The 15,108-nt window shown below is 45.0% G+C and overlaps 1 protein-coding gene and 1 long non-coding RNA gene across 2 annotated transcripts; both read right to left on the bottom strand.

Moving 5' to 3' along the window:
* Positions 1-2,655: 2,655 nt before the first annotated feature.
* Positions 2,656-4,377, bottom strand: LOC308336161. The gene is made up of 3 exons (XR_013966126.1): positions 4,257-4,377; positions 3,645-4,000; positions 2,656-3,453 (listed from the first exon to the last, which is right to left on the bottom strand). It is a non-coding gene; the product is annotated as an uncharacterized lncRNA (long non-coding RNA).
* A 24-nt stretch (positions 4,378-4,401) lies between these two features.
* LOC308333966 (uncharacterized protein) lies at positions 4,402-14,587 on the bottom strand. The gene is made up of 10 exons (XM_080790508.1): positions 14,272-14,587; positions 11,634-11,766; positions 11,127-11,198; positions 10,667-10,738; positions 10,452-10,571; positions 10,224-10,292; positions 10,028-10,075; positions 9,834-9,905; positions 5,166-9,562; positions 4,402-4,984 (listed from the first exon to the last, which is right to left on the bottom strand). The coding sequence occupies exons 2-10, from the start codon at positions 11,725-11,727 to the stop codon at positions 4,973-4,975; spliced, it is 4,956 nt and encodes a 1,651-aa protein (XP_080646634.1). The 5' UTR covers positions 11,728-11,766; positions 14,272-14,587; the 3' UTR covers positions 4,402-4,972.
* Positions 14,588-15,108: the final 521 nt, after the last annotated feature.

The raw sequence follows: 15,108 nt of genomic DNA, 5'->3' as shown, positions 1-15,108 counted from the left end.
TACTATTACTCGAACGAAAATAAAAGCTTGGGGGGGGGGGAGATGCAATGCAAATGAAAGACATATACTGTGTATCCCTATTCCCTGACATAATTTTATAGCTAAACGAACAGAATTCTATTTTATTTTAATGATGAAACCCAGCTGCCATTAATAGTTGGAAATGGAAATTGCGGAAATGGAAATTGCGGAAATTGTGGAAATGGAAATTGCGGAAATTGCGGAAATGCGAAAATGGAAATTGCGGAAATGGTAATTGCGGAAATGGTGGAAATGAAATTGCGGAAATGGAAATTGATGAAATTGCGGAAATGGAAATTGCGGAAATTGCGGAAATGGAAATTGCGGAAATGGTAATTGCTCTTCACTTATAGCTATCTATTTTCAGGTAGATTGTTTTATTTTACTCAGTCAGCCATATCACTACTCATTTTTTTTCATGAAAAAGGTCATAGCTGGGTAATCTATTTTCAGGCAAATTGTGTTTATTGTATTTTATTTTACTCCGCCATAACAATTTATTTTCTGTTAACCAACTTGCTGGCTGGCAGGCAGGCAGACAGCTACTCATAGACAGGCAGACAGACAGACAGCTACTCATGGAGAATTGGACAGGCAGGCAGTCAGACAGCTACTCATAGACAGGCAGACAGACAGCTACTCATGGAGAATTGGACAGGCAGGCAGACAGCTACTCATGGACAATTGGACAGGCAGGAAGGCAGACAGCTACTCATAGACAGACAGACAGCTACTCATAGACAATTGGGCAGGCAGGCAGACAGCTACTCATAGACAGACAGACAGCTACTCATGGACAATTGGACAGGCAGGAAGGCAGACAGCTACTCATAGACAGGCAGACAGACAGCTACTCATGGACAATTAGGCAGGCAGGCAGACAGCTCATAGACAGGCAGACAGACAGCTACTCATGGACAATTAGGCAGGCAGGCAGACAGCTACTCAGACAGGCAGACAGACAGCTACTCATGGACAATTGGACAGGCAGGCAGGCAGACAGACAGCTACTCATAGACAGGCAGGCAGACAGCTACTCATAGACAGGCAGACAGTAAGACAGCTACTCATTGACAGACAGACAAATAACTACTCATGGACAGACAGACAGACAGACAGACAGACAGACAGACAGACAGACAGACAGGCAGGCAGGCAGGCAGGCAGGCAGGCAAAGAGCTACTCATGTTATGTTATTATGTTATTATAACAGCTACTCATGCAATAATTTGTGCAGTTATGGAAACAGCTCTTTGTGTTTATGCAAGAAAATGTAACACATTTATTTATTTACATATTGTGTGCATGCACATTGTACTTTGATACATTTTGCGAAAATAAAGCAATTGAAAGAGAGAAGTTATCAAGTATCATTAATGTCGTAATTTTATCTACTGGCCCCTGGCCCCTTGCCATTTTTGTAATGTGGCCCACAGGTAAATCTATTTGAGTATCCCTGCTATAGCCTACTTATTATGCTTATATTTGTTTTGGAATTTTGGACTACCTCCAAATAGACTCGCATGTATCATTGTTGTAACATTGTATCTACCTGTATATTGATGACTGACTTCTTTCCTCTTCTGTTTTTGAGTGGTGCAACCACTCCAAGGAACAGCAATGTCCGTCCGTCCTCACCTATGTGACTATGAGTACCAGTAGGGGCAAAAGTGACGCTGTTGTGCCAGAAACGGAGAGAGAGAGATAGTGTTGCACTGTTGCCTGCTAATTACAGAGAGAGAGAGAGAGAGAGAGAGAGAGAGAGAGAGAGAGAGAGAGAGAGAGAGAGAGAGAGAGAGAGAGAGAGAGAGTGTGGCAGGGGGAGAGGGGACTAGGGGAGTTGCACCACTCAGTTCACACAGGTGTGATTTTTTGTTTCCTATGACTAATGCTGTTTATGCTGCTGCATGTCCAAGGATCCTTACAAAAAAGTATTACTCTTAAGCCAAATCCACACCAATGCAATTCAGACCGCTGACATTTCTTTCTGCAAAATATTGCAATGTGGTACTCAAGGGCACCAACCAGCACATCAGGAGCAATTACGGGTTCAGTGTCTTGCTCAAGGACACTTTGACACTAACTCTGGGGGAGCCCGGGTTCGAACTGGCGACCTTGCGGTTACCATCTGGCCCCCTGAGCCGGCAAATTGAGAAAGTGAGTTTTAATTGATTGATTGAAATATGTATTAACAGTTTGCAGAATTACAGTACATTTCAAGCACAAACTCAATACAAAGACTGTTAACTGTGAGTGGACGACCCAATTAAGCATTACACTTGTTTACAAGAGGGTCCACCATGTTCAATTCATCAAAACATTTAGAGACTCTCAAAACATTTAGAGACTTACAAATAGACACTTCTAGTCAAAGAACAGAACAGGAATTCATCATAAAGGAGATAAAAAGGGAAAATAAACATATAGGCCTACAGTGAGGGGAAAGGGTGGGGGGGGGGTAACGTCTGTTTAACGTCTGTTTGGATACTAGAATTTCGCGGGCCTTCGGCCCGCTCATCCTAGCGGCGCGCAGCGCAAATTGGAGGAAGGAAATTGTGGGAGGTAGACAAAGTCACAACATTTAAAATGTTGGTCTCAGTGTATTTTTTATGGAGTCTGAGTGTATTTGTAGGAAAGAATTGTCATGGCTGGTTCTTGCCTTGACAAACATTCGGAGCAGGAGACGTGCGAAAGATGAACAATATATGATTTATTAAATAATAGGCCTATATAAGGAACTAAAAAGAACTGCAGTACTTAACATAACAAATTATATGGAATGTGTAGTCAGTGAGTCAGTGGTGTAGGTGTAGTGTATGGATGTGTGATACATGGTGTGGTGCATGTGTGGATGGAAAGAACAATCAAACATAAAGGAACGGAGGCATGGAGGCTAATGAAGGGAGTGGAGGCAGCAGGTCTGGCTCCTCTGGATCTCTCTTCTCAACTGGGATGAGTGTGGTATTTATGGCCTCTGGGAGACACCGGGCCCAGGTGCTCTCCCATCAGCCATCGGGCCAATGCCCTACCCAGGCTCACCTACAGGATGAAAGTTAGGCAATAGGCAGGCACATCCACTACTCAGTATGTGTGTGGGGTATCACACTCCCCCCCCCCCCCCCTTAAAGTCGTGGTCCCAATAGGAACCATGACTGTCCATTTATCCTACATACATTTACTATACATGAAATGAATTAACATGTTACATTTTACAATTAAGTGCACTATATTCATCAAATGTATACCTATGGTTAATTAACGAAAATGTCCCACTAATCAAAAGATTTTACATTTTACAATGAAGTGCACTATATCATTTTTAACATGTTGTTAAAGGAACAATTATATTGGGCAGCTGATCCAGAGGAGGGCGTGGAGGAGTGGGGTGATGTGGAAGGGGTGTTTCTGGTTCCAGAGATTGTCATGGTTGAGCTTGTAGAAAAGGAGACAGAAAAGTTTGTCAGTAGAGCCTGCATAATGGGAGAAACATGTCCACCAGGGCAGACGTGAAACAAAGGATAGTGATTTGTTTGATCATAATCATGTTCAGGTTAGCATCAGTTTTATATTATTCAGAATTGACATGTGTAGAAATGACATATGTAGCAATGCAACAGCCTTACGTGAATGGGGATTGTAGGGCCAGGAAGCACAGCGCGAAGCAAGGCTTGAAAAACCACATTGGTAGTATGATGTTCCGGCTGTCTTTCTTTCTGCTTTATGGCATAGGTGAGAGCTTCTGTGGGAGCAAAGGTTGACAAAGTCAAAACATGTAAAATGTTGGTCTCAGTGTATTTTTAATGGAGTCTGAGTGTATTTGTAGGAAAGAATGTAAATGTTAACAGTGAACGCAGTTGTTGTGGAAAGGCCAACTTAGTAAAGGAACACTTATATTGGCCAGCTGATCCAGAGGAGGGCGTGGAGGAGTGGGGTGATGTGGAAGGGGTGTTTCTGGTTCCAGAGATTGTCATGGTTGAGCCTGTAGAAAAGGAGACACAGATAAGGGATGACTCAAGCACAAAATGTGAGTGTTAATGTTAACAGTGAATAGTAAAAGAAGCTGCAGTTTTGGTCAGTAGAGCCTGCATAATGGGAGAAACATGTCCACCAGGGCAGACGTGAAACAAAGGATAGTGATTTGTTTGATCCTAATGATCTTCAGGTTAGCAGCAGTTTTATATTATTCAGAAATGACATGTGTAGAAATGACATATGTAGCAATGCAACAGCCTTACCTCAATGGGGATTGTAGGGCCAGGAAGCACAGCGCGAAGCAAGGCTTGAAAAACCACATTGGTAGTATGATGTTCTGGCTGTCCTTCTTTCTGCTTTATGGCATACGTGAGAGTTTCTGGGTTAGCCGTCCTTGAGCTGGCAACATAAAGCTGTCCGTGAGTGAAGACAGGGGACGAAAGCCAGACCCCCACTCTTGTAAGTGTGTGTCCTTGGGATTTGTTGATGGTGGTGGCAAAAGCGGTGCGGACTGGAAACTGCCGTCTGGCCCACACAAAGTAGGAATGTTAATGTTGAGGATCAGCAATGAACTTGATTCTAGGGATCAGGACTTCCTTTTGTGTGGCTGCAATTTTGCATAGCAGCAGTTTGTAATCAACATGTTAAATTGTACAATTAAGTGCACTATATTCATCAAATGTATACCTGAGGTTAATTAACGAAACTGTTCTACTAACCAAAATATTTTACATTTTACAATCAAGTGCACTATGTCATTTTTAACATGTTAGATACACTACTACAATACTTCAAAGTGTAAAACACCCTTAGAGCCCTGGCCTTGCAACACCTGGACCCTCCTCCCCCCCCAACAGTGAACACAGTTGTTGTGGAAAGGCCAACTTAGTAAAGGAACAATTATATTGGGCAGCTGATCCAGAGGAGGGCGTGGAGGAGTGGGGTGATGTGGAAGGGGTGTTTCTGGTTCCAGAGATTGTCATGGTTGAGCCTGTAGAAAAGGAGACACAGAAAAGTTTTGGTCAGTAGAGCCTGCATAATGGGAGAAACATGTCCACCAGGGCAGACGTGAAACAAAGGATAGTGATTTGTTTGATCATAATGATCTTCAGGTTAGCAGCAGTTTTATATTATGTGTAGAAATGACATATGTAGCAATGCAACAGCCTTACCTCAATGGGGATTGTAGGGCCAGGAAGCACAGCGCGAAGCAAGGCTTGAAAAACCACATTGGTAGTATGATGTTCTGGCTGTCCTTCTTTTTGCTTTATGGCATAGGTGAGAGCTTCTGGGTTACCCGTCCTTGAGCTGGCAACATAAAGCTGTCCGTGAGTGAAGACAGGGGACGAAAGCCAGACCCCCACTCTTGTAAGTGTCTGTCCTTGGGATTTGTTGATGGTGGTGGCAAAAGCGGTGCGGACTGGAAACTGCCGTCTGGCCCACTCAAAGTAGGAATGTTGAGTATCAGAAATGAACTTGATTCTAGGGATCAGGACTTCCTTTTGTGTGGCTGCAATTTTGCACAGCAGCAGTTTGTTGTTGAGGGTTCTCAGGAAAAACAGTTTGGTGCCATTGCAGAGTCCGTCTTTGGGGCTGATGTTGCGGAGTAGCATCAAGGGCATTCCAGGCTTGAGGGTGATGAGGTGCCTGGGAAATCCACTGGGGCAGAGGGTGTTGAGATATTCCACGTTGAACCGCCGTCTGTCTTGGTCGTTCTCCAGGGTATCGGCACTGCTCAGGTTGGTTGACAGACCTGGTATCCAGGTTTCCATTAGGTCGTTGATGGTGTCCACGTCCTTGTTGGTAGGGGCAAGCACTGATCGGCCATCCAGCCAGCCGGTAGTAGTGAAGTTGTTGGGCATATTGGGAAATATTGTTTGGCAAAACATTTTCATGGAGCGCTCCTCTGCTGTGTGGTCATTCTCTGTGTTGCTTTGAATGTGGAAATACCTGTCATCTGGGATGTGGATGAAGTTGTTTGCATCGTTGGCTGTACCATCACCAATGCTGAGAGTCCATTGGTCAAAGTCCTTCAGGTGTTGGTTTTCACTGGCCCTGACCCGCATGTTCTCTGTGAGGCTGGAGACTTGGAAGTGTTGCCAGAGGCCTGAATTATTGAGGCAGCTGTTGACGATTTGGGCAGGATTAGCCCCTTGAACCACTGGAAGACACTGGCGGAAGTCGCCGGCCAAGATGAGGATTTTCCCACCAAATGGACAGTCTGGCTTGTTCATCAGGTCTCTCAGAGTGTAGTCAAGTCCCTCCAGCAGGAAGCGGTGCAGCATGGTTGCTTCATCAATGAGCAGGAGGCGTGCCCGTCGCACCAGCCTGGCTAGGCTGCTTTGAGCTGTGATGTGGAAGGGTGTGTGTTCTGTTGGGTGGAGAGGTGCTTTCATCCGTGAATGGAATGTTCTGCCTAGGTGTAGGAGTTGTGCAGCAATGCCAGTAGTTGCCATGGCAAGGGCAATACAGCCACCGGGTTCCAGACTGCGCACAGCGTCCAGCAGTGCATTGAGCAGGAAGGTCTTACCACAACCGCCACGTGCTGATATGAAGAGTTGTAAGCTGGCCTGTTGCTGGACTGCCGTCATGACAGTGTTGTAAATCTGTTGTTGAGCAGCAGTGAATTGTGGAATGGTTGCCTGTACGTTGGCTTTCAGCTGGGCCACATCATAGTCCAGCTCCTCACGGATAAGCGTCTCTTCGATATTGACCAGCCCATGGACAGTGGCCTTTTCCTCATCTGTCATTTTATCCAGGTGGAAGTCTTGGAGGTCATGTTGATGTGACTGGAGGCGGACTTGCAGATCCAGTCTCACCATGGTTTTGAGTTGCTGGTCAGTGAAGGTTGTTGCACTCTGCTCTGCTCTCCGCTTGAAGTCATCTGTCCAGTCTGGCCAGAAGTCATTAAACAGGCTTGCAGGGTTGGCTGGTTGGCAGAAGATGAGGATGATGACGAATAGGGCACGAATCTGGGGGCAGAGGTGAGTGGCAGCAGCCTCGGTAAGGACAGTGGACCACTCTTGGTCATCATCCAACAGGCCAAGCTCCCTGCACACTGCCTGGTAGGTGTCAAGGCGGCTGCCGTTGACTGAGTAGAGGTCCTCAAAACTTATTTTCCCTTTGGAGTGGTCATTGTGGAGGAGCAGTCTCAGGTAGAACACATCTCCAGCTAGGGGGCTGATGGTGTGGACACGGCCAATGGAGAAAGCATTGTTTTTTCTGAGTTGCCACGTGTTGTTTTTGTAGGTGTATTTGTGAGGCATGTCAACATAGCGCTGCATGTTTGTGGGGTTGTAATCTGGACCCTTGTCTGCCTTTTGTTGAGCATTCAGTTTGAAGAAAGCAGTCAACTCTGTCTGTCTGCCCTGCTCCACCACATTCTCCTCATCACCCTCGGTGAAAACGACGTATTGCTCGTGTTCCAGATGCAAGCGGAGGACTTGAACAGGAGGCTTGTTGGCGGATATGGGGAATGCGAAGAGTTTCCAGCTGGCCTCACTTGACCCAACAGAACGCATGTCTTCATAGTCACTAATCTCATCACGGGCAGCCTGGGCGCCCTCCAGCCCAACACAAACCATTGCACGGTCCGGCCCCTTGGTCACATATTTGTAGAGATATTTGGCAGCAAGTGCAGAGTTGCATACTTCTACATTGATGTGGCAGTTGTATCGGAGGCTGAGGTAGGGGTTGTAAGGCACTACCCAACTGTTGTTGATGTGGTTCTCTTTTTTTTTTGTAGTTCGGCCACCATCATCTGGAGAGCGACGGCGGTAGATAGGATAGGTTTTTTCGCCACCCACTGATGTTTGGTGCTGGAAGTGTTTGGGGAAGTTTTTCTTGCAGGCTTTGCTGTTGGAGTTGTCTATCTTCTCCATGCAGGGACTGTTGGGATGCTCTTGTCCACAGGGACCGTGGATCATGTTAGTAAGTACAATGTCCCACAGTGGCTGGCGCTTTGCTTTTTCTTGGGCAGAGATCCCATTTTCATGGGGGTCAGGGGGAAGTTCTGCAGAGACAATTTGATCCACTTGGGCTGGTGTGTTGGGTTTGTCCTGCTGTGCAAGAATGAGGAGAATGTGCGTGTGCGGCAAACCTCTTTTCTGAAATTCTGTGACCCAAAGGTTGCCAATGGCTTGGCCAAATATGTGTTTATTGACGAGGTCATCCATGAGCTGATCTTTCTTTAGTTTGAATACCCGGGCCACCAGGTCAGGTCGGTCTTGGGCTGTCTGGCCAGGGGTGAGGCCAGCTACGATCTCTGGCCAGTGAGGATTGCAGGTGACTGTGATGAAAAGGTCTGGCTTTCGCATGTGGCGGACTATGGCCATAGCGTCCTGGAACTTGCTGTGGTACCAGCGTGGACTGCCATGGAAAGAGCTAGCAAGGATGACTCTACCCACAGCATGTCCCTGCTCATTGTGGTGGACAGAGTGAGATGGAGCACTCTGTTCTCGTCTCCGCGCAGCCACAACCTGTTGTAGTTGTTTGTAGCTGTCAGCCCGTAATGTCTTCTGGTTCATGCGTTGCCAAGTCAGCCTCTGGTTCTCGCATGTTATCCAGGCATTGAGGATCCATTCTTGAAACAGTCTGCCTGCCTGGAAAAGGTAGTCGCTCGCAGTGTGACGAATGTTCATGTGATAGGCAAAGAACTCACGGGCTGTGAGCCTTTTTTCATTGTCCACATGCTTGAGAGCACAGTGCCAGCCAGATGTCCCATCAATGAAGAGGAGGGTGAAGTGGAGGGGCATGGCTTTGGGATGGTGGTCTGATATGATTTTCAGACCTCCACCACGTAAGTTGATGACCAGATCATGTGCCTGTTCGTTGGTGACAATTTGAAGTTCTTGGAGATTGGAGGGGGCATTGTAAACACCGGAATGTCCTCCCTGTGGCCTGGCTTCAGCACTTATGACAATAGTGCCTCGCTGTAATTGTTCTTCTGGGGTTTCAAGGATTTGCTTGAAATCTTGGACAAATATATTGTGCAGGTGAATAACTTGCTGCACAGTGTGTAGCAGCTGCTTCATTGTTTCCTTGTCAGCAGTGGATGTTCTGGCGGGGAGAGTCATGTTTGCAAATCTGGTGGTGATTTCCAGACTTGGGTCGAGGACATAAAGTTGGGCAAAGACAGCACCAGCACCAGGTTCTGGTTGGAGTGGCCCGATGCGCTGGAGTACCTTGCCTTGGAAAATGACAGTGGGAGTGAAGCATGTGAATGTTTTCTCTTTGACAGCTATACTGGAGAGGCAGACAGCGTTGTTGATGACACGGCTGTGTTTCCGAAACAGTTTTGCCTGAGGGTTATCGTCAAACCACAGTTTACTGATGGCCTGTGGGGGCGTAGGGAAGGCTGGTAGGTGAATCTTTCCATTCAAGCAGCAGATACTGGAGGTCTCATTTTTGAATGTGAATGCTCCACAGTGGTCACACACGCAGTTGAGTTGGCCAATACTCTGTGGTGTGTCGGAGAGTTGGTTGATAGTTAGTTGGCCGCTGAGAATCTGTGCAGTGCAAGTTGCAATTTTGGTAGCAACTTGTCGTCTTGCTGGCTGATGGGAACTGCCTGTGAAGGTAGATGGAAAGTATGGTGTGAAGTTCAGTTCATGAGTCATGCAATAAGTAGAATGTGGTCAGTAGTTCAATTCATGAGTCATGCAATAAGTAGAATGTGGTCAGTAAGTGAATGTGATGTTTTTGTTGAGGCAGGCAATGGAAATGTGTGGAGGCATTAAATTGAACTGTGTGTATGTGTTGTGTAGTGGGACAATGTGATAGAACTTTGCATTAGATTTATTGAGGTGAAAGTGTAGATGTGAGTGTACTGCGTTGGTTACCTGTGGTTTCTGCTGTGGCCATTGGCTGTGTTGTAGCCATGCGCTGCTGTTGCTTGTCTAGCTTATGCTGAGCTGAGAAATGAAGATGGGAGTGTATGTTACTATATTATACTATCTTCAGTACATGTCGGTATAACATACACACATATGCGTAATGCATTGAGGCAGAGGGCAACATATATCTGAGGCCTTACCTCTGGTCCGTCTCAGTCTGTCACGTGTTTTCTCCCGCCTGCGCTGAGCTGGGTATGGTCAGTAGTGTGTGTGTGGACACAGAGGTACAAAATGTTATCGACATGTTATGCAGAGATATGTAGATAGATGCACATACAGTGTGTCAGGATGCTCGGTACCAAGCAGTAAGGTTATATGAATAACAGAAGTCAGTACCTCTGGCCTCAGCCACGTCCAATGAAGGTGTTGGGGCCATTTGTGGAGGAGTGCTGCCCTGGTGTTGAGCTGTGAAGTGATGTATAGAGATATAGTATGAGTCATGTTGAGCACAGGGTGTGTACCCAATTAATGTAGGTTTATGATGAAGATACTGCAGTATCTGTGGAGAAAAAAATGCAGTGTATAGCATTGTGCTGTGCACAGTGTAGTTTTGAGCAAGTGTACCTGATACATCTTGTGCTGCAGCTGCTGGAACCAAGTGTTGTGTTGGGGCTGTTGGCGTGTGAGTGGCGAGGGAGGGTCCATGTAGTAGTTCAGCTGCTTGATGCATTTGTTTGCGTGTAGCTGTTGGCGATTGTAGTTTGGCACAGTATGTGAGTGTAGTGGACACAATGCATTACGGGTAAATTTGAGTGCAACATATGATGTGAATGCATTACCTCTGGTGTCATGCAGGTGCAAAATAGGGGTGTGGACCAGTTGTGGTGTAGTGGCGTCATCATGGCGTTCTGCTGTGAAGTGAGACAATAATCATCAGCAGTTGTCAACATAGTAACTTGTGCTGCTATGGCATGGTGCTGTGTGATGTGTCCCTGCCACCACACAGTAAATATAAAGGTGTCAGCGTAATGTGATGTGAGAGTGAGGGATGTGATGTGAGAGAGGGATGTGATGTAGTGGAGTGGTAAAAAGAAAGAAGTATGAGCTTTTGGTGGGGGGCGTGTGCAAGGAGGGTGTGTTTGTCATTGTGTTGTGGGCGCCATCACTGCAGTTGTCTGTGTGGTGAAGTCAGGGGGCGGGGACATGAAGAGTAAGTTGCTTTTTTGCACAGTATGTGAGTGTAGTGGACACAATGCATAAGTGTAAATGTGAGTGCAACATATGATGTGAATGCATTACCTCTGGTGTCATGCAGGTGCAAAGTAGGGGTGTGGAGCAGTTGTGGTGTAGTGGCGTCATCATGTTGTTCTGCTGTGAAGTGAGACAATAATCATCAGCAGTTGTCAACATACTAACTTGTGCTGCTATGGCATGGTAGTGTGTGATGTGTCCCTGCCACCACACAGTAAATAGAAAGGTGTCAGCGTAATGTGATGTGAGAGTGAGGGATGTGAGAGAGAGGGATATAATGTAGTGGAGTGGTAAAAATAAAGAAGTATTAAGTTTTGGTGGGGGGCGTGTGCAAGGAGGGTGTGTTTGTCATTGTGTTGTGGGTGCCATCACTGCAGTTGTCTGTGTGGTGAAGTCAGGGGGCGGGGACATAAAGAGTAAGTTGGTTACTTGTGGTGTGATGTTTGTAAATGGTGGTACACACACAGGGAAGGAGTATGTGTGTACAGTATGCACAGACGCACACATGTATTGTTCAGTGTGTGTGTTGATGTAAGGTTGTTAGAGCACATGTACCTTGTGCGTGGCGTTGTGCCGCAGCTGTGAGCAAGCGTTGCCGGGTGGCCTTTGGCGTTCGGTATGCAAGGGATGATCTTCGTTTCTTCGGCATAGTGTTGTAGGTAGCTGTAGTGTTTGAAGGAAGTGTTTTCTGCATTGATGACATAAAATCAGAATTGTTATTATGGTATTAGGCTAATGATGGCATTTGTGGCAACAGCTGAATTGTTAGCAGGCCTTATTTTCAGCATTGACAACATAAATACATGCAAGCAGCTGTTATTTTCAGCATTGACATTGTCAATACAGAATTGTATAGTAATCACTTGGAGACACACACACACACACACACACACACACACACACACACACACACACACACCAGTGGTGTAGGTTGACTCTTGGAAAACACACGCAAGTTGTAGGCTAACACAGACGCACATACACGCATGTACTAATCACGCATGTTGTAGTTGCATTTGTCCAAAACAAACTTCAATTGAAATAAAATGAATGTTTTTTCATTTTCAGGTCATTAACGCATTTGTATAGTTATGATATTAATAATAGCATTAGCAGCTGTTATTTTCAGCATTGAAATTGTAAATCCAGAATGGTGTAGTAATCACTCTGACACACACACACACACACACACACACACACACACACACACACCAGTGGTGTAGGTTGACTCTTGGAAAACACACGCAAGTTGTAGGCTAACACAGACGCACACACACGCATGTGCCAATTACGCATGTTGTAGTTGCATTCGTCCAAAGCAAACTTCAATTGAAATTAAATAAATGGTTTGTCATTGTCAGGTCATTAACGCTTTTCATGAGACAAAAAAAATGAGAAATGCAATTGCATTGACATGTAATCTACCGATAATGACCTATATGTCCAGAGTTCTTAAATTAACATTGTTGGATTTTAACAGAAAGACAATGCCATAAATCAGTGAAAGTAAGTGACAGACTCAACAGTAGCACACAGCATGCAAGGCAGCGATGCATGCATGCAAACATGTTTCTCCAGCTGAGATGTAGGCCCCATTTGGAATGTCCGTTGTACAATGGGGTAATACATGATTTGGCCTATATTGGCCTCGCTCTGCGCACAATGGTATTATAGAAGTGTTATCGTCCCGTGTTGAACGCACACACGTATGGCATACAGCGTTCCTGAATATTTTAGCATTGTGGGAGTGTCCATATGTTATTTATTTTTGCTGTGCGCAATTTGCTATTAAGCCCCTTGACCTGCGCATAACGATTAGACGTGGGTCTATCCAGCTCATAAACGCAAGAAGCAGATAAAGCACTGTTTGATTTTACAGTTGAGCGGCTCTGGGACGCTGCTGGAGGAGTGTTGGCAAGTCTGTTTATTATAAGTGGTTGTTTGATCTGTGAAGTTGCTTGTAAATATTGGTAGTTGTGGTTGCCTTTCTTGTTTGTGAAGGTTTCTCCTAATGTTGTTTAAAGCAGTGATCCTCACACAGCACATTCCCATGTGAAGGATACCCAGATGAATGCATTTGCCCAACTAAGGACGGCTAATAAAATTTTTTACTAAAAAATGTCCAGGATTACTTTTGAAAATAGCAGATGTACCAGCTCACAATGAGTCACATTCATTCATTAAAACTATGAACTGTGACTGCAGGATATGGCAGACTCACTATGTAGAAAATAATAACATGGCACTTCATTTGAAATAGGTTACAGACCCCAGTTATATGCGGGTTTTTTTTGTTTGTTTTGTTATTAGACCTATTTACTTGTTTCTATGAGACATGGCAACAGCGCAGGAAAAAGCATCCACGTCTTTCATTTGTCAACCTTAAAAGAAAATAAAGACATCTCCACAATCCTTGGGAAGTTAGCTTTCATACGCTGTATCACACTTGATCCAAGTGTTGTTCAATAAAATGTCTGGCGTACTTCTGCAAACCATTGCTATTGTTCCACAGGCAGGAAGCCTGAGAGACAGTAGTTCCAAATGTTTGGGTCTGGCGTACTTCTGCAAACCATTTCTATTGTTCCACAGGCAGGAAGCCTGAGAGACATTTTTGGGTCACCACAGTGTGTAAAACTACTCCAGTGTGTTGTCTGTTATTATGAAGAACCCAACTGTCCAAAGCAAATAAATGTTAAATTTTGAAATAGGTTCCAGACCCCTGTTATATGCGGTTATTGTGGGTTTTTTGTATAGACCTATTTACTGGTTTCTATGAGACATGGCAACAGCGCGGCGGAAAAAGCATCCGTTTCTGAAATGTTGAGATTAGAAACGACCATAATTATTTCATTTCTCAACCTTTAAAAAAAATAGAAACATCTCCACAATCCTTGGGAAGTGAGCTTTCATACGCTGTATCACACTCGATCCAAGTCTTCTTAAATAAAATGTCTGGCGTACTTCACAGGCAGGGAGCCTGAGAGACAGTATAGTTCCACATGTTTGGGTCACCACAGTGTGTAAAACTACTCCAGTGTGTTGTCTGTTATTAATATTATTATGAAGAACCCAACTGTCCAAAGCAAATAAATGTTAAATGCAATTGCATTGACATGTAATCTACCGGTTACAGTTCCAGACGAAGCAAACGTTGTAGATACACACAGACGCACAAACACGCATGTTATGTTACCTGCAATGGTGGAAGACGACGTCGTGTCCAAGTGGCAGGTAAAGAGTAAAAGGGCCGTAGTGAGAAGTATCGTGTCCAAATGAGTTGTTCCCCTTGGTACCGCGGCAAAAGTGGCGTCAATGCGATGGTTAAAATATCCAATGCGGTTGTTGTGAAAGTGCGTGCAATGAGCAATGTGTTCCCCTTGGTACCGCGGCAAAAGTGGCGTCAATGCGATCGTTAAAAATTCCAATGCGATTGTTGTGAAAGTTCAGAAGTGTCGTGTCCAAGTGAGTTGTTGTTGGTACATGAATGGAACAGTTGTGTGTGTGTGTGGTTGTTGTGCTTGTTGGGGAGCCAATGGGAAGCCTGGCTCCAGGTTGCCAGGTTAGCGAATTCTAAGCGAGTTGTAGTGTGTGTAATTGCATTGTTCCAAAGCAAACGTCAATTGAAGTGAAATAAATGGTTGTTCATTTTCAGGTCATGTACGCTTTTCATGAGACAGAAATAAAGGTGAAATGCAAGGTATTTTTGCGTCTTCCGCTTTAGATGACCTGAGATTACTTGAGTGATTGACATAAAAAAGGGCCTGTCAGCTCAAACACACAATGCAATACTTGTTGTTGCTTACAATCATCAGTAGCAAAGTCAAATACCAACAAAAATAAAAGCCTACGATTTGCATTTTTCCCCCTCTATTTCCCATGCATGTGCGTTTATATGAAAGGCCCGTCAATTACATTTTGTCACTATTTGCAGCAATGGGATGATAGTTTTATTTGGTGGGTATGTTAAGCAGAATCATGAATAGGCCTATGAAATTGATACAAAAGGAGAAGAGAGAGAGAGAGAGAGCAA

This window comes from Protomyctophum bolini (genome assembly GCF_963924005.1).
Source record: "Protomyctophum bolini genome assembly, chromosome: 2".
NCBI classification, from domain to species: Eukaryota; Metazoa; Chordata; class Actinopteri; order Myctophiformes; family Myctophidae; genus Protomyctophum; species Protomyctophum bolini.
The sequence above is the reverse complement of the archived record's forward strand: the minus strand, read 5'-3'. Positions and strand labels throughout refer to the sequence as shown.